The 22,802-nt window shown below is 37.8% G+C and overlaps 1 protein-coding gene across 5 annotated transcripts in view; it reads right to left on the bottom strand.

Moving 5' to 3' along the window:
- Positions 1–22,802, bottom strand: part of LOC137015201 (uncharacterized) — a 45,463-nt gene that overhangs the window by 10,342 nt on the left and 12,319 nt on the right. For 2 of the 5 annotated variants that reach the window (XM_067379991.1, XM_067380009.1), the window contains exons 1-12: positions 21,251–22,779; positions 20,328–20,672; positions 19,902–20,258; positions 17,254–17,355; positions 11,654–11,740; positions 11,468–11,560; positions 11,252–11,326; positions 10,396–10,509; positions 2,458–2,592; positions 1,452–1,535; positions 1,078–1,176; positions 850–930 (exon numbers count right to left, since the gene is read on the bottom strand). In XM_067379991.1, coding sequence (XP_067236092.1) covers positions 850–930; positions 1,078–1,176; positions 1,452–1,535; positions 2,458–2,592; positions 10,396–10,509; positions 11,252–11,326; positions 11,468–11,560; positions 11,654–11,740; positions 17,254–17,355; positions 19,902–20,258; positions 20,328–20,672; positions 21,251–21,836 — 2,158 coding nt within the window. In that variant the 5' untranslated portion in view covers positions 21,837–22,779. Of the gene's footprint in view, positions 1–849; positions 931–1,077; positions 1,177–1,451; positions 1,536–2,457; positions 2,593–10,395; positions 10,510–11,251; positions 11,327–11,467; positions 11,561–11,653; positions 11,741–17,253; positions 17,356–19,901; positions 20,259–20,327; positions 20,673–21,250; positions 22,780–22,802 lie in introns of those variants that run through there. The other 3 variants (XM_067380018.1, XM_067380027.1, XM_067380001.1) reach the window with 2 other exon arrangements.

Below are 22,802 nucleotides of genomic sequence, written 5' to 3'. Positions count from 1 at the left end.
TCTGTGAAACTACAGCATGAGAAAAAGTGTTTCAGCAAACAGATATATGGAATAATTTAAAAACCATGTAGTGCATAAAAAATGTTGAACTACTGCATCACTTTGACACACAGAGACATCAAACATCAGCATATGAATCGCAACAATGGTGATTAAAAATGCTTTACGCTGCAATGCATGCTGGGTATCACCATAGGACAAAACTTCCATCATGCACTGCAGTATGAATAATTATTTTCACCACTGTTGAGGATTGTATGCTCTGTTTTCATGTCTAAGCCTGAGTGGTAATAGTTGTTTTTTCAGCATTGAAGCAATAAGGTGCCATTTGTTTGGATTTTTTTTTTTTTTTTTTTTTTTTTTTTGCAATTTTGTAATGCTGAAAATACCTCTTTATGCATTTGAAATGCATTTCAAGCAGAAAATTCAAACTGATCTGCTCGTTCAGTCTTTTAATTCAGCAATATATAAGTGTTTGCTGTGAAACACCATTGCAATTGCTCAAAAGCAAATTACTTTGGTGGCATTATACTTTGGTATAATGGTGGCATCATTTTTTGACCAATTAAATCGCTGTTAATTCTCAATAAGAACTTCTTTAGATGTGGGACAGAAATAAAGTCAACCTGGTTAGTAATAAGTGAATCAGACCTTTTAATCAAACAGTTTTACTCAAACAGATAACAAAATTTTTCACTGTATATAGTAAAGGAACTTACTGTTAACAGGTTTTTACTGTATAATTTTACAGTCTTTATGATAATGGTACAGTGTAGAGACTCAATCTCTCTTCAGAAGAGAATAAACTAGAGCTGATAGCAGAAGATGATCAGATGATTGATACTGTACCATAATCAAATGACCAAGTGAAGTTTATCACTGTCCAGAGTAACTGAAGAAATGCAATCATGCAGGCCCATCCCACACGATCTGAACATGAACAAACACATCATCATCGTCATGGTAACGGTTTCTGTAAAGTGTTCATTAACTGACCGACATATAACATGTATAGTACAATTTAGCTTAAGATATACTAGAAAGATATTTCAGATATATAATTTTAGATTATCGCACCCTTTTCATTTTCCAGAGCGATGATGTAGAAACAGACCATTACAGCATTGACCAATAACATGAGAGTTAAATACACTGATCTCCTGACTGAAGATGAACCTGAAAAACATGTTTAATAATATTAGTTTAAAAAGAAGAGCATTTCTGTGTTTGACACTGACTGAATAAAAATAAGATCCTAAATATATAATCATCTCACAAATGTTCAAAACATTTGAACACATATTATTATGAAATCACTGGAAATATTTCTACTCTCACTCAAAATCTGTAAAGATCAGACATTCATAATGACATGAGCAAAATATTGATCTCATTATGATGAGTTATGAGTGTTTATATCAGGAGCAGATCATAATTAATCAAACACTTACAGCCCATTATCCGAACACATGTTTTGTCCCAATCACATCTTGTTACTGTGAGAAACAATGGTAAAACTGCAATAATGATGAATCCTGAAAACAGAAGATTGATTACAATAAAAATGAGATTCACAGAAGATATCCATCACTCATCATATTTACAGTATGTCAGATTCACTTCTGCTTGTAAGATGAAAATGGTTTTATTTTTCAGCATTTCAAAACTTGAGGATAAATAAGGAGAATGAGGAGCACAGCTGAATAATATAGGCTATATATGGGCAACATCTCATGTGCAGCAGATGTTAGCACAGATGTGATTCAATCACAGTCCTGATGATATAGAGCTCCTGATCACGTAATGTCGCATTAAACAACAGTTCCACGAACAACAAATAGGGAAAACACAGAAAGCAAGGTTAACTTACTGTCAGACATACCCTGAACTCTTGGTTGATTAATCCAAACCTCTCTTACTCGAGGTATGCTGTTTCTATAAACGCATCCAGAAGTAATGTAAAACAGATGCTAGTAGCTTCAAAAAAGACACCAAGTGTAAACATAGATTTGTTTTGTTTTTTTCTTATGTTGTTTTGCAATTTTTTTTTATTTGCACTAATTTTTTTATTTACTACATATTCATAAACTAAATTAATGTCAAGATCGAAGAGTAAGTTTTAACATTAATAGATAACATGGACATCAGTGTGAACATTAATTAATTGTTGTAATCAAATGAACTTGTTAAAATAAATGCTACACACTTTAAAGATACTGTAATATTTAAAAGGTGTGTTATAAAACCCCTTCTCTTTTTCTTCTTACACCCTAATATAAACTGTAATTAATTAATTAATCACATCAATATATTTTAATATGTAAAGAACAATATGTCTAGAACACAAAAGGAAAGTTTCCACAGATTTTTCTTGATATGATTTTAATACAGTTGAATAATGTTTTCTTGCACTATTACTCATAAATGAATGTAAATAGTTCATAAATGTAAACTCACCTCCTCTAGCAGATCCAAAGGCATAAAACAGGAGGATGAATTGTAGTGAAGGCAGAACATCAAAGCTTACATTACCCAGAACCCAGAATATATTAATGTTCTGTTGACTTAACTTCCCAATTGATTTAACCAATGCTGTATAAGGAAAAAAATAATAATAATTAAATAAATAAATCCATCCAAATGTTTGATCTGATTTTAAATTAATACCATGATAAACAAAAAAGTACACAGTAAAATCCCAAGGGTTAGATCAACTCTGTTTAGAGAACATATGGTCCCTCTCTAAATAGTGTTAATGTAACAGTGAAGCAGGGTTAAAGTTAATGAGATAATTAAGCAATTCATTAAGTGATGATTGAACATTAATGATGAACACCTGCTGTTAACAAGCAGAATCACTGAAGAAAAGAGAAACAACAACTACAACTGACTTTAGCCACAGCTTTAGATGAAATCAACTAAAGATGATAAAAGACATTAAATACCTCAAGATCTGATTAAAACGTCTGTTTCACTTATTACCAGCCAGGTTGACTTTATTTCTGTCCCACATCTAAAGAAGTTCTTATTGAGAATTAACAGCGGTTTAGATGTTGATGTTTTGTTGGTCAAAAAATGATGCCACCATCATGGTGGTCAGGGTTTGTTTTAGTTGGGCTCTTGACCCTTTTACGTCTTTAAGATTATTTGCGTTTGAGCTATGGTGTTTCACAGCAAACACTTGTACATTGCTGAATTAAAAGACTGAAGGAGCAGATCAGTTTAAATTTTCTGCTTAAAATAAATGCATTTCAAATGCACAAAGAGGTATTTTAAGCATTACAAAATTGCAAAAAAAAAAAAATTCCAAACAAACGACACCATAATGCTTCAATGCTGAAAATGAGCAACTATTACCACTCAGGCTTAGACAGTGGTGACAATAATTATTCATACTGCAGTGCATGATGGAAGTTTTGTCCTATGGTGATACATAGCATGCATTGCAACGTAAAGCATTTTTAATCACCATTGTTGTGATTCATATGCTGATTCTTGATGTCTGTGTGTGTCAAAGTGATGCAGTAGTTCAACATTTTTTATGCACTACATGGTTTTTAAATTATTCCATATATATGTTTGCTGCAACACTTTTTCTCATGCTTTCACAGAGTTGGTAATGCAAAACCAAAATCCAGTTGCTTTGGATGCAATCAGGCAATCTCACAATTACTATATCATATAAAAGCAGCTAATATCTGCTCACTATAAAACACTGACCTCACTGCTTTATAACAGTATATGCATTGTTGCAGAGAAAAATCTACCATAAAAAGCCCAACCTAAGCAAACGCTGATCTCCATGATGGTGGCACCATTTGTTTTCTTGACCAATAAAACAACATCTAAACCTCTGTCAATTCTCAGTAAGTACTTCTGTACACATGAGAAAATAAAGTAAATCTGGTTATTAATATTTGAAGCTGGTAATGCTGTTTGTGGAGTTGTTTAATCAGATCTTCAGAGAATAAACACTTTTTATCTTCAGTTGATTTCATCTAAGGCTGTGGCTGAAGTCAGTTGTAGTTGTTGTGTTTCCCTTTTTTTCCAGTGATTCTGCTTGTTAAGAGCAGGTGTTCATCACTAATGCTCAATCATCACTTAATTAATTGGTTAATTATCTCATTAACTTTAACTCTGCTTCAGTGTTATTTAACACTATTTAGAGGGGGACCAAATGACCACTTAATATTACACACATTAAAGTAATTATGTAGGCATTATGACAAAATACTGACTCAGTTTATCTACATTATGAAAGTAAAATGTAAATAAACACAAATGAATGTAATTCAGTATGAATTCAATCATTATTTAATGTATTCAACTAAAGAATACTGTAATAAAGACTAGTAATAAATATCTTGATAATAAATCTCATTAATTATACACTGTAATAAAATACTAATCACAACTTACTATTTAGTTTTTCGATGAGATAACTCAAATATTCAAATAACTTTCCCTAAACAATCAGAGAGAAGCTTCAAAGATTAAAGTGGCTTCATTTCTCCATCCCTACTCAGTACTTTTAGGCCTTTTTTGCAAACATTTAGACCAAGTGTAGCTATTTTAGAGAGCATTTACTCTTTTTGAGCCTGGTTTTAAACATGAACTATCTGTAATGTCATTTCGGGTGTGTGGAAAAAGAGCCAATTTAACAAAACCATCTAATTACACAATTTACATTGCAATAAAACACAATGAAATACAATAAAAACATAGTGGTCAGACAACTCTACGCACTCTGCATACCATGAGAGGGTGCTTATTAATGTCGTTATTATAATTTTTAAAATTTTTAAAAATTATTAATCTACTGTATGTGTGTGTACAGTCATGTCATAATGTGAAAGCAAGAAAGAATGAGAATATATAAAGGTGTGTGTTTGTGTGTTGTAAAGTCAAACGTGTGCGGGATGTGCGAAAAGTATCAGCCATCTGATTGGCTAGGTTTCGTTATGACAATCATTAATAATGACAATCATCAGAATTATCTTTATAAACATTTAATGTGTCTCTACTCAGATAATTAAATAAATGCATGGATACATGCATTAAAAAGAAAAACTAAACAAAAGAGATTCAGATTAGTGATTTGTTGAGCTGTGATTTCACTAATGCTGGTTCCTGATCACATAATATTTCTCATAAAGATATGGAAGCAAAATCATCAGCATTATCTTAGTGGTTGATCAGACTTGATCAGATTTGATTCATGATTAACAGATTTTTTATTGAATTGCAAAATCTGCTAAATGATTAATATTTTTTAAAATAAAAGGATCATAAAATTGCATTTTTATATACTGCTATTTTTAAAAGAAGCTATTTCACATAACATCTCGGTTACATAGGTAACCCTCGTTCCCTGAAGGGGGAACGGAGACGTACGTTGGACAGACCTACGAATAGGAATCTCACTAGAGAGGCCAATCTGTTTTGAGAGTAACTAAATGAACCAATGCACATTGGCATGCAATCATATGCAGCAGCTGCTCACCTCGCAGATATGTAATAAGCAGCAGGTGCATTGCATCTTCAGGTTTTTGTTGAGGAGCCAAACAGGTTAGGCAGCAGCATCAGCGGGGTACAGTGACTGTGGCGACCTGATGTACGTCTCCATTCCCTCCTTCAGGGAACAAGGGTTCCCGAGATGTTCTCGTCGGACAGACTGACGAATAGGAATCCCTACCAAAGCGCCACAGGAGCAGCTCCCTTCCAGCGCTCTGTTGCAAGCCACCTAAACCCCTTTGCCTAAGGACGGTGGGACAGGGTTAACACAGAGAGTGTCGATCACTGCTGTTCCCCAAAAACCCATTCAGTGAGAATATTGGATAACACTGAGAAAGCATACCCTTTCGCTAGGAAAGGAACACTTCAGAAGCCACATCCTTACCTGAAGAAGTTATTTGGTAACGTATAAAGTACATATGGACTAACCCGATAGGACTGTACTAAGTCCTGAAGAGAGGTGGGTTCTGCCAGAGGGAAAGTCACAGGCTTTGTTTAGGAGCAACTGTGGAACTACACATATGGGATCCCTGTAGGGTCACACATATGGTACCCAGCCTAAATCTGGTTCTAAAGGATACAACAGAGTTTAGGCCTGGCGCCAGACACTCCGTCACATCTGACTGCCGAAGGGAGAGTGGAGGACTCAACGGTGTCTGCCTTGTAGGGACTCTCTGGAGTAATAAGCACATGTATGCGCAGCAAGCCAACACTAAGCCGAGGCCTCTCCATTCCTCTGACCTGAGGAGAGAACACGGCTCGACACGAAGGCTATAGAATCTAGCAAACATGTTAGGTGTTGCCCAGCCCGCAGCTCTACAAACGTCTGTCAGTGAGGTGCCACAAGTCAGCGCCCAGGAGGATGCAACATCTCTTGTAGAGTAAGCATGCAACCTGACCAGGCAGGGCATGCCTTGTGCTTGGTAAGCCAAGGCAATGGCGTCCATTATCCAGTGGGCAATCCTCTGTTTGGAGATAGCCATTCCCTTCTGCTGGCCTCCGTTACAGACAATGAGCTGGTCTGACGTCCTGAGGCTTTGAGTTCTATCTATGTACAGTCGCAAATCGCAAACTGGACAGAGCAAAGCCAGGGCTGAGTCTGCCTCCTCCGGGAGCAGCGTTTGCAGGCTCACTACCTGATCCCTGAAGGGAGTGGTAGGAACCTCGGGCACATAGCCAGGCTGGGGTCTCAGTACCACGTGGCTGTTGCTCGGCCTGAACTCTAGGCACAATTCGTTGCCCGAAGGTTCCACTTCAAGGCATAAGTACATCTTTTAGACAGTGCACGTGACGAAGTGATGGTGTTAAGTACCTCGGGGGTAAGTCACCTAGAACCTACGCGTCCCGTCCAGGGACCAGACATGGAGTTTTCAGAGGTGTGGATGAGGGTGTCAAAGGGTGCCCCATCTCTGACTTTGCACAAGGCCTGTGCAAGTAGACTCATTGGGGGAAACACATATTTGTGAAGGCCCCAGGGCCAACTGTGTGCCAGTGTATCTGTACAACAACCGGCAGTGAGAGGTTTCTGGCGTGGCAAACAGGAGGCTCTTCGAACTCTCTCCAAATCAGCTGGACCACCTGGGGGTGGAGTTGCCACTCTCCTGGAAGCAACTCCTGAGTGCTTGTCGGCCACGCGGTTGAGCTCACCAGGAACATGAATGGCGTGAAGCGACCACAGATGCTTCTGACTCCAAAGGAGGAGATGGCGGGCAAGTTGTGACATGCGATGGGAGCATAAACCACCTTGGCGGTTGATGTACGCAAAGATCGCAGTGTTGTCCTTGCGGACCAGTACATGCTTGCCCTGTAATGGCTCTTTCAGGTGGCTCTGCAAGCAACTCGAGGCAGTTGATGGTTGATGTGCCAATGCAGTTGGGGGCCTGTCCAAACCCCTGATATTGCATGCCTGTTGTACGTGGCACCTCAGCTGGTGGCAGAGGCATCTGTGAACATGCCGAGACACCTGCTCTAGGGGCACTCCTGCTCGAAGAAACAAGGGGTCTGACCAGCAGCACTGGAAAGCACTGTAAACTCTTTCAGGGACTTACTCTTTTAAAAGTGCTGAAGCATGCAGGGGAACAGCCGCCGCAACACAGACAGGGATTGTGTGCAGCCTGTCATGTGCACTCCTCTCTTTGAACACTCTTACGGACTGTCAAAACGGCTTTTAACGCACCGTATTGGCCACGAGAACAGCCCTTTTCAAGCTGAAAAAACAGTTTTTTTGATCAAAAAGGCAAGCACAAACACAAAAGAGAGAAAAAGAGAGGACTCAACCTCGCTGCTGTGCTGTGCGAAAAGCTGAAGATGCAAGGTACCTGCTGCTCATTAAATATCTGCGCTGCGAGGAGAGCAGCTGCTGCATATGATTGCATGCCAATTTGCATTGGCTCGTTTAGTTACACTTGAAGCAGAATGGCCTCTCTAGCAAGATTCCTATTCGGGTGCTGGTCATATAATTAGAATATCATCAAAAGGTTTATTTATTTCACTAATTCCATTCAAAAAGTGAAACTTGTATATTATATTTTGTATATTATATGTATATTTATTTCTTTTCATTTTGATGATTATAACTGACAACTAAGGAATATCCCAAATTCAGTATCTCAGAAAATTAGAATATTACTTAAGACCAATACAAAGAAAGGATTTTTAGAAATCTTGGCCAACAGAAAAGTATGAACATGAAAAGAATGAGCATGTACAGCACTCAATACTTAGTTGGGGCTTTCTGCCTGAATTACTGCAGCAATGCGGCGTGGCATGGAGTCGATCAGTCTGTGGCACTGCTCAGGTGTTATGAGAGCCCAGGTTGCTCTGATAGTAAACTAATATTAATTTACTGATAGTAAATTAATATTATTAATATTAATAATATGAACTAAATTAATATTTATATATATATTTTTAAATGGTGTGTTATCATGAATAATTGAGTATCCTGCACAAGGAGAATCTTGTTTTTAAATCACTCGATAGCCTGAGACTGAATAAACTAAAGATTTGGTAAACTAATGACTTTACCTGATGATTTACTGCTATTATTTCAATTCACATTCTTTAAAGGGCCATGACATTTATTGTCAATTTGATTTATTTGTCAATTTTTTGATTATACAGTGGGTACGGAAAGTATTCAGACCCCCTTCAATTTTTCACTCTTTGTTATATTGCAGCCATTTGCTAAAATCATTTAAGTTCATTTTTTGCACCCCATATTGACAGAAAAACACAGAATTGGTGACATTTTTGCAGATTTATTTAAAAGAAAAACTGAAATATCACATGGTCCTAAGTATTCAGAACCTCTGCTCAGTATTTAGTAGAAGCACCCTTTTGATCTGATACAGCCATGAGTCTTTTTGGGAAAGAAGTTTTTCACACCTGGATTTGGGGATCCTCTGCCATTCCTAATTTCAGTTCCTCTCCAGTTCTGTCAGGTTGGATGGTATACGTTGGTGGACAGCCATTTTTAGGTCTCTCCAGAGATGCTCAATTGGGTTTAAGTCAGGGCTCTGGCTGGGCCATTCAAGAACAGTCACAGAGTTGTTATGAAGCCACTCCTTCGTTATTTTAGCTGTGTGCTTAGGGTCATTGTCTTGTTGGAAGGTAAACCTTCGGCCCAGTCTGAGGTCCTGAGCACTCTGGAGAAAGTTTTCATCCAGGAAATCCCTGTACTTGGCTGCATTCATCTTTCCCTCGATTGCAACCAGTCGTCCTGTCCCTGCAGCTGAAAAACACCCCCACAGCATGATGCTGCCACCACCATGTTTCACTGTTGGGACTGTATTGGACAGGTGATGAGCAGTGCCTGGTTTTCTCCACACATACCGCTTAGAATTAAGGCCAAAAAGTTCTATCTTGGTCTCATCAGACCAGAGAATCTTATTTCTCATCATCTTGGAGTCCTTCAGGTGTTTTTTTAGCAAACTCCATGCAGGCTTTCATGTGTCTTGCACTGAGGAGAGGCTTCCGTCATAAAGCCCCGACTGGTGGAGGGCTGCAGTGATGGTTGACTTTCTACAACTTTCTCTCATCTCCCGACTGCATCTCTGGAGCTCAGCCACAGTGATCTTTGGGTTCTTCTTTACCTCTCTCACCAAGGCTCTTCTCCCCCGATAGCTCAGTTTGGCCGGATGGCCAGCTCTAGGAAGGGTTCTGGTCATCCCAAATGTCTTCCATTTAAGGATAATGGAGGCCACTGTGCTCTTAGGAACCTTAAGTGCAGCAGAAATTTTTTTGTAACCTTGGCCAGATCTGTGCCTTGCCACAATTCTGTCTCTGAGCTCTTCAGGCAGTTCCTTTGACCTCATGATTCTCATTTGCTCTGACATGCACTGTGAGCTGTAAGGTCTTATATAGACAGGTGTGTGGCTTTCCTAATCAAGTCCAATCAGTATAATCAAACACAGCTGGACTCAAATGTAGGTTTAGAACCATCTTAAGGATGATCAGAAGAAATGGACAGCACCCGAGTTAAATATATGCGCAAATATATAAGCATATATATAAGCATCTGAATGCTTAGGACCATGTGATTTTGCAGATTTATTAAAAAAGAAAAACTGAAATGTCAACAATTCTGTGTTTTTCTGTCAATATGGGGTGCTGTGTATACATTAATGAGGAAAAAAAGAACTTAAATGATTTTAGCAAATGGCTGCAATATAACAGAGTGAAAAAATTTCCGTACCCACTGTGTGTATATATATATATATATATATATATATAATCTGCTATATAAAGACATTGTCTAATGGAAATGCTTCAATTAACTGATAATCAGGTCTGATATTATGATTTTGTAACTCAAACAGCATTAATCTGGTAAAACATGATTTCAGCTCATTTCTGACTCTTGATGAAGGAAATACTTACAGTAAATAATAAATAAGAGGTTAGACAGAAGCACCATCACAAAGAGGACTATAATTATGACACCTTCAAATCCGGCATACTTCAGACTTTTGTCCCAGGCAGATTTAAACAGAACTGGAATAAAGAAAGAGAAAAAACAACAATTACTAAAATAGAAGAACAAAATTGAAACATAGATCACAGGAATTACAAAAACTTCTCATTGAACAGATGTTTTGATACACAACATTACGACACATTCTTTGAACTGTCAGACTTTCTTCTGATACTGACCCTTGACCTTTGTGCTGATTACATGACCTCTGACCCTGACACATGCTGAGATGTCATTCAGAAGTAGCTTTAGTTCAGTCACTAACATGATGTCTACTGTAACAATCAATGCAGTATTTTCATAACTAACTGGTGTAGATTATAATGTGTCGAGTCAGAGATTCAGCACTGAACATGTGGAATATACTGACAGAAATACAACAGTAACACCAGACACTTCCTAGTTGTTCCTCCAGTTTCACAGACAAGGCTTGAGCTAGTCTTAGACTAAAGTGCATGTTTGAGCTGTCTCAATCTAACTTGTATTGTCATATCTTAAAATATGTCAGAGTTGTTTTGTCTCAAGATGCACAACAGTAATGTTTTTCTAGCTTGTTTATAAAAAGTTACTTAAAATGCCCTAATTGAACTAAGACCTAATCCTGGTTTAGGCTAAACCCCGTTTATGAAACCAGGCCATTAATGATTTCCTGCAGTATACTGGGAATATCACATAATTTAAATGTAATTATTGTTCAGTTGTTAATGTGCATTTTAATGTGTTTATGATAATGTCTGTTGATTTACATTTGGATTTATTTACCTGAATAAAAAACACCTGAGAAAACAATATATTCTATTTTAAAACTGAAAATATTAATCCATGTTTCAATCTTGCCTGTAAAACAGAAAAGATGAAATAATTACATCCACAATATAATTTACAACACAAACACAATGAAACTTTTGTTGTAAAATTCATTGGTTTATTGTCAGAATATGCACATTATAATTCATATACTATATATATATATAATACCTGTGAACTCATCAGTATATGGAGCCACCCAGAGCAACATGAGAGGCCTCAGAAAATAAAGAGCACAGCAAGAGACCGACTCAAACAGAGATCCTGAAACAACACCAGATATTACTGTACATATAAACAGATATTTGAATGATAAATCATAATGAATTGATAATCAATCAGTATTGAAACACTGACCTTCAGAAAAACCCCACAGGACAAAAGACAGAAACATCAGAATATTTGGACAGAAGACGAGAAACATCTGAAGACGAAACACTGTGTCTGGAAAGAAAAGACAAAATAACACACATTCAGTCAAATGGATAAATGATGCTTTAATTAAATATTAATTATTTAAACTATCATTATCAGCCATTTAATTTTATTTAAAATACACATCTCTGTTCTTCCTGACTATTACACTTATAACTTAATGAATCAAATTCAAACTGTGTTGGAAACACAAATGTAATATTATAAATAACTAAAGTACTGATTAAGTATTGAAGAGTCCCTTTATCTTCAGCTCTCAGATTGTCCAGACGAAGGGAGAAGTTTCCTTATCTTTAATGTTCTCAGCAAAGAAATTAGCTCTATCCTGATAATCCTGCTGCTAGGACTCTGGTCAACTCCTTTTTTCTTTTTTTTTTTTTTAATTAAACAGCCCTACAAATTGCATTAAAAGCCCAAATATTTATTAAGAGTTAAGCACAGAACCCAGCAAACATGCAATGTCAGGGAGACATTTGGATCATGTCTTTATAATGTCCGTAAGCTCAGACTCACTTTTGTGCATCTGCTGGATATGCAATACAGGTTCAATATCTGAATGTCTGAGTAGGACCCCTTTTGGAAATCCATGGATGTACAAAACAGGTTCAATCTGAACATTTGACGAGGACCCTTTATGAATGCCTGTGGACGTGCAAAACTGGTTCAATATCTGAACGTCTGAATATTGGACCCTTGTAGACGTAGACATGCAGTTCAATATTTGAACGTCAGACTAGGAGTTTTCTTGGATGTCTACAAGACGTCTAATCTATTTAAACGTGGCTCGCACAAGGGGCGTAATTGCGTTATGACACAGGGACGTAAACTTGATGGTGCAAGCAATCGCAAAGATATTAATTCGGTATATTAATAAAAGACTGAAGATACCACCACAACGATAGATCCTCTATGTAATGTATTTAATTCTGCTGTACGTTGAGGACATTTGAAAATACCTACAAAGGACAGGACCCTACATAGGAACAGCCTTTGACGCAGCCATTTCAAATTCAACGCAATTCAAATCTCTATTCATCTGCCAGACACGGACGTGAAAAGGAAAGGTAAGCATTATAAATGTATTTTTATTCATTGTTTTGCTAGACAAATGTTTAATCCTTAAGTTATTCAGGTTTGTCATTTAACACGTAACGTAACAATAATATATTTCATATTTTATAAGCTTAATCTGGTGTTCCTGGCACTCACGTGATGTGAAAGGCCGCCTAAAAAACATAATTCACAAAATACTAAATTTCACTCTGGTGTATTTTTCTGAACATAATATTCACCACTGGGGCCGAAATGAGCATTGTAAAGTTATATTTTTATTTATAATCATTTATATTTGAATTGTGTTTCAGGGCAGTTTGTGAAGGAATAACAGATGTTGTGACAACCTGGACAAAAGTCCATTTCCATCTGCAGGCTCTCTATTAACACTAACCCAACTTAATCAAAATTGTTTGTCGTTACTCTGTATTTTGAGTTGTTTCTTTTATATTCATGATTTTCACTGTTTACTTCTCAATTACAAATGGAAATTACAGTGAAATAAGAATGTTTTTATTTAATGCATCCTCAGAGTGTTTAATTTTGTCCAAAAAGAGTATAAATGATGTCTAAATGAGACCTTATAAGACGTTGAAAATACGTCCACAATGACCACAATTAAGTGAAGTTAATAAACTTAATTTCGGGAGGAGTACACCCATCTAATCTTTCAATTAATACCAAGGTATAAAACCAGCATCCTACCTCTTCCTGTTGTTAGTTCTTTTGGCATCCCTCCTCCTCCCCTTCTCCTCCTTTTGAACTTATTTTTGCCAGTTATAGGGGGGCAATCGGAGCTCGAGTAGGATATTCTTTCCGAGCCCCTCTATAGCAGACAGCAAGCCAAATCTGTTTACCACTTACGCTAAGATTATATGGGCACACGAAAAACTTTAAAAAAAAACTTTAATTCTGGCTCCTCAGTGGACATCTTTTGAATGTTCGACAAAGACGTTAAATTGACGTCTTGGTAATCTAGTTATTCACAACTGATTACCATAATATTCAAAGTTTGTGTGTGTGTGTGTGTGTGTGTGTGTGAACAATTTGCAATTATTTCAAACAAGATAATTATATAGTATCTGTTTATATTTGTAATCCTGAATATGCAGTTATACATCTTAAGAAATGTATTAATATATTTAAATAATCAGAGCTATATAGTCAAAAATATTGAGATGTAATATATATGTTATCAAGATGTGTCTCTCTTACGCTCTGTTTACAAACATGATTATCAGTTATTGTAAGAATATTTGGTCAAGAAAAATAAGTCTGCATGATATTCATCTACAGCAGTACAGTAAATGTGATTACTGTATATAATAGTGCAACACCATTCTTACAGTATCATTTACAGTATTTGACAGTATCAACTCTACTGTCAAAAATGCATGGCCATAGCTGTCACAGAGTCAGTTCCCACCACCAACACACAGCGTGCATCGACACCGGATCTCCACGCTCCGCCCACTCGTTCCCAATCACCCGAGTTCTAATCGACGACACCTGAACCTCATTCCACCAGCACTATAAAGACTTGCACTTCCCTCACAGTGTCTGGTCTTGTTTTCACTTACCTGGACGGTGCGATCCTCCCTCACAAAACCTCCCACGAGCACTTCACCTCCAGTCACTCCGGACCTCGTGCGCACCGTTCGTCAACCACTACAACTCCCAGCACCCACTGCACCGACTACCTCAGTTGCATTTGCCAGTCCCATGGCCCGACCAGTGACATTCACTGGCAGGGCGGAGGACTGCAGTGGGTTTCTACTACTATGCTCTTTGTATTTGGAAGCACAATCTCATCTCTTCACAACGGAATGAGCCCAGGTGGCATTCATCATATCACTTGTCTCCGGACGGGCATTACAATGGGCTCAACCATTGTGGGAATCGGACGCTCCGGTGATAGGCACTATCCGCGATTTCTTCAGTCATTTCCGAGAGGTATTTGGACAAAGTTCGGCTGACCTATACGTACACGACCAACTCTTTAATCTAAGTCAAGGAGAAGAAACTGTGAGTATGTATGCATTACGCTTCCGCACACTTGCATCTGCAAGCTGATGGAATGAAACTGCATTAATAACAGTTTTTCGACAAGGTCTCTCTCCCAAGGTGAAAGAATTAATGGTTGTGTACGATGACACTATGGGTCTAGAATGCCTGATTCATAAGTCCATCAGAGTGGCACAATGGATTTCAGCATGCTCAGTTTCACCACCCGCTGTCAGTTCTCTGCCCGCCTCACCATCTGTCGCCCCTCCAGCACCCAAACCGATCATTCCATCTCACCCGAGCGGAGCATCGATTTCATGACGGATCTTCCTCCCTCCAATGGTTACACCTGTGTCTTCGTCGTTGTAGATCGATTCTCCAAAACCTGCAAACTCAATCCTCTCAAAGGATTGCCTACTGCTTTCGAGGCCATGGAGGCTTTGGAATCCCCGAATATATTGTCTTGGACCACGGATCTCAATTCATCTCTCGAGTCTGGAATGCCTTCTTCAAGCTCCTTGGAGTGTCAGTCAGCTTGTAATCAGGATACCACCCTCAAACCAATGGCCAGACTGAGCGGAAGATCCAGGAGATTGGGAGATACCTGTGGGTATACTGCCACCGGAACCAGGACAGCTGGAGCCAGTTCCTGCCCTGGGCGGAATATGCCCAGAACTCCCTCCGTCAATCCACCACAGGGCTCACCCCGTTCCAGTGCATCCTGGGTTTCCAACCTCCACTCTTCCCATGGTCGGGTGAGCCCTTGGAGGTTCCAGCTGTCAACCACTGGTTCCAGCAGAGTGAGAGAGTGTGGGACTCAGCTCATGTACATCTGCAACAGGCAGTTCGGAGACATAAGGAACAGGCTGATGCCAGAAGAGCTCCACAATACCATCCTGGCCAGAAGGTATGGCTCTCGACCCGTGACATCTGTCTCCGACTGGTACTGAGTCCCTGGTACATAGGTCCCTTCACCATCCAGAGGCAGCTCAACAAGGTCGCCTACCGGCTCAACTTACCCCCTGAGTATCGCATCTCGCCCTCATTCCATGTTTCACTGTTAACCTCACACTGAACCCTTGTCTCCTCCTTGTCTGACAATAGCTTCATGAAGCACATATTTTGATAAAATATACTTTATACCCTGAAAAAAATATTTTGTCAGGTGATCTAAAAATCTGCTTTATGTGGTTAAATCTAAATTAATTAATTTCATCAAATCAAATATAATATTTTGTGCGATTACTTAATATGATTGATTTAACCTGACTACATTAGATTGATTATTTTTTTTATGGGTTAAATAAAGTATAGATTCTCAAGGTAAAAATTTGCACATTATCACTTTTTGCAGGATATGGAAATGACAGTATTTTTTTCTAATGTGATACTGAAAAAGTTCTCATTTAGCTCCAAAGCAGACAGTTAAAATGTTGAAAATGTGTTTAGGGTGCTGTTGTGGAAATTCCCAATACTAATCTGACCTAACCACTGACAATTTGAACAACCTCCAGTCATCAATATAATATACAATACTACAGTACCAATATAGTACAACAGTACCTTTGAGGTAATTCCCGTCCCGAATATAATACAATATAATACTACAGTATCTCGAGTAAGAAAACACAGGATAAGACGATGAGCATTCTGTGTGAGGATCAGAGATGACAGAGCAAAAGCACAGAACCTCCAAGATTAATTTTAAGTTTGCAAGATTTTTGCACAATCAAACCTGAGAAGGAAATGAGATTTAATTTCAAATGTGAGGTAAATGTTGAGGCCAACTAACCCCACTATCAGCCTCTGTCAGGCTGTTTTAATCACACTATAGAGGTGCAAATATTTTGTGATCAGATTATTGGGACATTGTCAGAAACACATGACCATAATCATTTGTAAACACTAGTGGTTTACTCATGAATCTAGAGTCAGTGAAGAATCAGAAAAAAATAATGACGCAGATTAATGCCATCTGAACCAGAAAAACACACTTCATAAAAAAATATTCAAACAAAGAAAACAGAGTCATCTAACATTTTTTTTACCCCACCGTACACAACACTGATGAGCGATCTGTCTATATAAGTACTAGATTTTGCTATAGTTTTCAGCTACTAGAAACACAAAGGTTAAGGATGCTCCAAATTTGATGATATAAATTCAACAATAATGTAACAGCTGCTACCAGAAATTACTGTAATGTTTATGTTGTAACTTATGTCTTATCTCATCTTGGTGTTGTATTTGTCAAAATATCAATAACTTATGATAACTCAAATGAATCATTATCACACTAACAAACCTTTGACTTCTTGATTTTTTCTAGTCAAGTTTCAGCAGCAGCTGTTTGATTTACACACTCAAAAAACACTAATTATTATGAAGATGGTTATTATTTTTAAGTTCAAATGTATTTGCACTGAATCACAGTAAATCAGAATATGTTCCTGTTATAGTTGTACCTTTAGTAGGAGATCTGCAGTAGATCAGACAGCAGAGCAGAAGAGCAGATCCAGATGCAGAAATACAGAGAATCAACATCATTATGTGTAGAGCAGAGAAACCTGTCAAACACACACAGTTATTGGACAATGATATTATTGTGCAAAGTTCCTTATATTGCACAAATTTGACCCTAAGATATGATAAAGCGGGACACACACAAGCATGATGTCAATTTAACACAGTATTGCATGCATGATTTCTTTCCTGACTAAGACACAGTCACCACTAAAAGATCTGCAAAGGAGATTTCCTACAATTCTACAATAATACTGTGCTGAAATAGATTTCAAAGCTAAGACAAGGAAATGCTATGAAAACAATTAGGTCAACCACAGCTAACGCTAAACTGTAGTTGAACACTTACCCAACTGGTAAGTTTCAAAACCCTTCACACAGTGATCACAACATCAGTTAGTAATGTCATGTTTTATTTTTTTTTTTTTTTATCTGTGTTTTATTGAGTGATGAACTCAAAACTTTGCTAGTGTTCTGGAAAGATGAGTTGACTTGAGTCATGAATAAAGTGTTTTGGTAGTTTTAGTGCATTTTGAATGTGAAATTAACTGCTGTGAAACTGAGAGTTGGTCAGGAGAACTGTGCGGAGAGTTATGAATAAATGACCTGTATGGAGAAATTGTGTCCTAGCGATTGTAAAAAACAAAAACAAACAGTAATTTCATTACCATTTATACAAAAGAGGACATTTTATGAATAATTTCATACTGTAATGTAAACATGGACCATGTAAAATTTACTTAGGTTAATTATTAACAGTAGAGGGGTGTCAATCTCAAGGTTCGATATTGGGTCCTTTGTTATTCAGTTTGTATATTAAAGAGTTAGTTCACCCAATAATGAAAATAATGTAATTTATTACTCACCCTCATGTCATTCCACACCCGTAAGACCGTTGTTCATCTTCAGAACACAAATTAAGATATTTTAGTTGAAATCCAATGGCTCAGTGAGGCCTTCATTGGGAGCAATGACATTTCCTCTCTCAAGATCCATTAATGTACTAAAAACATATTTAAATCAGTTCATGTGAGTTCATTTTGGTGCGCCAAAATATATATATATATATATATATATATATATATATATATATATATATATATAGAATCACATATTGAATCATGATTCGGATTGCGTGTCAAACTGCTGAAATCATGTGACTTTGGCGCTCCAAACCACTGATTCGACATGCTTATACATTATGCTCCGATGCTTCCTGAAGCAGTGTTTAGAAAACGGCCATCACTATATAAGTCGGTTTTTTTTGGGCGCACCAAAATATTCTCGTCGCTTTATAATATTAATATTGAACCACTGTACTCACATGAACTGATTTAGATGTGTTTTTAGTACCTTTATGGATCTTGAGATTGCTCCCTATGCAGGCCTCACTGAGCCATCGGATTTCAACTAAAATATCTTCATTTGTGCTCTGAAGATTAACGAAGGTCTTACGGGTGTGGAATGAGAAGAGGGTGAGTAATAAATGACAGAATTTTAATTTTTGGGTGAACTAACCCTTTAATGACCTGATTATTTAAAAATATTGCATAAAATGTCTAATTTTTATCATCAATTTTAATATGATCTTTTAAACAGGGAAAATATGATTAATTACATGGTATTATGATTTTACATGGTATCGCCTCACCTCAACTTATTAGAAGTCCAGTTTATTAGAAAAAAAACATAACTAATCTATTAGAGCAATTACTAGAGGGGATTGTACAATAACAAGTGCTTTTGGGCAGTCAGACATTTATTATAGAGCAGCACATACCTGGAATACTGTACACATAATTAAGAAATATTACATCTTTTATTGCTAATAAAACAGTGGTTATTGGATAATCAAACATGCCTTCATAATTTTGAGTAGTGGCTTGTTTCCATCTTCTTATAGTTAGTAATTTTGTGTTTGTGTTAATGTTCTCTGGTTATGGCTATGTTTGCTGGAATGTGCTTTTATATGATTTTTTCATGTTTTGTGAACTTATGTTAATTAAAGTGCATTGTCCCTTTCAAATACAGAATAAAGAATGTGAAAATAACTGCTGTACTATGATGAAGATAACTGTGTGAAGAGTTTTGAGTACTGAGAAATAAGTAATTGTATAAATAAAACTAATTACTGAAAAGATAATTGCTGAAAAAGCAAATTGTAAGCTTAATTAAAAATGTAAACTATATACATATAAAATAATATATTGAATGTTTTAATGTTTTTTGACAAATTATTATTAATTCCTTTTTATTATTTCATGAAAGTATAATAAAAAAGGAAATTAAATATGGGATTGAAATGTGTTTTGTGGGCGACTGAAGTTATACGTAACATGTGCCTGTTGTGTCTGTCATGAAGATCACTGTCCTGAACTGTGTGTGTCTATTAGCTGTGTGAAGTCATCTGAGGATCTGTCACTCTTCAGTCATTTCTTCACTGTTTAGTTATTGTCCATTACATTGGCAATTGTATTCACTGGAATAAATCACTTTGCTGTAAAATCTGGAATTTTAATAAACTTTATATACAACTGGACATAAATGAATAACTAAATTACACTTGTGTATTAGTTTTTTCATGACTCACCCAGTCTCTCCAGCTCTACAGTTGCATTGGCTGAAGCTCCTCCAGCAAACACTTGACACATATAAACTCCTTTATCCTCAGTTCTGACGCTCTTCAATCGGAAAGAGAAGTTTCCTTTGGGGATTTCAGCAGTGAAGAACTCAACTCTGTCTCTGTATCGCTCATGTGATGAATCTGGAAAAGTCTTGTTGTTTTGGTAGAGCAGAACCAGAATTTCTTCATCTTCATCAGTTTTCCTCCATGAAACCTGTTCAAAGTCTTCAGGAGTGATGTGAGAGTCTACAGAGCAGTTCAGAGTGACGTCTTCACCCACAGACACATATATGGGCCAATCTGATCCTGAGACCAGCAAACGCTCTGAAAGAACAAACAGAGTAAATATCACAGCAGGAAATTTTCCATAGATCCATTTGAGTTCAGACTCACCAACATCTTTAATTTGAACCACAGTCTCTCCAGACTCCTGCTGACGGTGAACTGTACATGTGTATTCTCCTTCATCTTCAGCTCTCAGATTGTCCAGACGGAGGGAGAAGTTTCCATCTTTAATGTGTTCAGTAAAGAAATGAGCTCTATCTTGATAATCCTGCTGCTGGGACTCTGGTTGACTCTCACCATCTTGAAACAGATGAACTAAAGTATCTGAGTCTCTTCTTCTCCATTCCACCTCCAGATCCTTCATTAATAAAGGTTCATCAACATAACAGGGCAGAACCACTGAAGATCCCAGAGGAGCAACCAGAGGACCAGAGGGACCACGCACAACGAATCCTGAGACAGAGAAATTAAATAAAGTTTGTTTTGTATTTTACAAAGCATAATGGATCCATACTAACGTAGAGCATAATTACTGACATGAACAAGTATTTAAGTACAGTAGGTGCATTCAGGGGTGTCACTAGAGCTAGACCCCAAATGTTGTTTTTGGTTTCTAGTTATTTAGGCTGTTTACATTTAATGCACAGTTATAGCATCACAATATTTAATCTTGGAAAACATGTAATTTAAAAGGTATTTTAGACTCAAGCTTCAGTATTTGACCAATTGTTTTACAAAAAAAAAAAAAAAAAAAAAAAAAAATCACACTGGGCTCTTTTGGGCTCGTTAAAGACGAGACGTGCTGCAGCGTTCTGAATCATTTGTAGAGGCTTGATTGTGCATGATGGCAGTCCAGCCAGAAGAGCATTGCAGTAATCAAGCCTAGAAATGACCAGGTCCTGGACGAGAAGTTGATAGTGCAAATCTGCATGACTGATCTGTCTTCGCAATGTTGTCTTTGAAGGTCAGTTTGTCATCAAGGATTACTCCAAGATTTCTGGCCGAATTTGATAGGTTAATTGAGGATGTACCTAGCTGGATGCTGAAATCATGATTTAGAGTCGGATTGGCAGGGAAGACGAGAAGCTCAGTCTTAGCCAGGTTGAGCTGTAGATGATGTTCTTTTATCCATGCCGAGATGTCCGCCAGACAGCTTGAGATTCGTGCAGCTACTGTGGGATCATCTGGTTGGAATGAAAGGAAGAGTTGTGTGGCATCAGCATAGCAATGGTAGGAGAAACCATGTGCCTGAATGATGGGACCAAGTGATGTAGTGTAAATGGAGAAGAGGAGGGGTCCAAGAACTGAACCCTGAGGAACCCCTGTGGTCAGTTGATGAGCTTTGGATACCTCCCTTCTCCAGGCAGGGACTCCCGTAAAGGGCCGTGGGCTGGAACGGAGCCTGGAGTGGGCTCGTGGAGAACTGGAGCGGGCTCGTGGAGAACTGGAGCGGGCTCGTGGAGAACTGGAGCGGGCTCGTGGAGAACTGGAGCGGGCTCGTGGAGAACTGGAGCGGGCTTTGGTGAGGAGTCTGGAGCGGGATCTCATGCTGGAGCGGGCTCTGGTGCTGGAGCAGGCTCTGGTTCGGAGATTGGAGCGGGCTCTTGGGCTCTCCATATTCTTTTTGGGTCTGTTCTTCTGTCAGGGTTAGTTGCAGTCAAGGTGATGATGCAGGATCAAGTTAAGCAGCAAAGGTTTATTAATGATACTGAAACACAGGAACAGGAACTGAACAACTAACAAAACAATGACAAGAACAGACAAGGGAGTGCAGGAGGAGAGGGTCTTTAAAGGAAGTGCTGATGAGGAAGTGCAGGTGTAGGGAATCCATGATAATGAGCAGACTGGGTGCAGGTGTGGGTCAGAGAGGATTATGGGAAATGGAGTCTGGGGGCGGTGAGACAGACTGTGACTGTTACAGTCAAATGGTAGTAGTATTGCTTGCTACTCAGATACAGCGATCAAAAGCATGAAATGGCTCATAACTCCTAAACCAGGGGTGCCCACACTTTTTTGCCTGATGATCTACTTTTAAAATGATCAACTAAATAAGATTAATTAAAAAAAAAAAAAAATAAGATTCATTTCAAATGCTTGTTGCTACTAAAGCATGCATCTCTACATGGTATTCAGGAAAATAAAAATAAATGTTCATTGTTGATATTCAATTTTAACAATTTTTAATTTTAATACTAAACTCAAAATACTTACAGCACAACAGATTACATTAGCCAGGGCATTTACCTTATTCTGATGACTTGCACTGAATAGAATCAGACAGTTTTACATAATCTTTGTCAACAAAACACAGCTGCCAATGTCTAAACTGGTGTCAATCAACACTGAAGGAGCACATGCGATGGTCGGCCGTTCAAACGGATTCATCATTAAGTACAAGGAGGATGCTTTTCCCGACTTCCTTAATTATCACTGTATTATACACTAATGTAAGGCCTGATTTTCCTGCTAAACAAAAACTGAGATAAAGCGTCCTGCAATAAAGTAATAAAACTTTAATCTGGAAAGAAGATCTCAAAGAAGTAGCAATGGACAACACCTTGCCCCCACTCCAAAAGGACAACG

The sequence above is a fragment of the Chanodichthys erythropterus genome, chromosome 3 (genome assembly GCF_024489055.1).
Source record: "Chanodichthys erythropterus isolate Z2021 chromosome 3, ASM2448905v1, whole genome shotgun sequence".
Taxonomy (NCBI): domain Eukaryota; kingdom Metazoa; phylum Chordata; class Actinopteri; order Cypriniformes; family Xenocyprididae; genus Chanodichthys; species Chanodichthys erythropterus.
The sequence above is the reverse complement of the archived record's forward strand: the minus strand, read 5'-3'. Positions and strand labels throughout refer to the sequence as shown.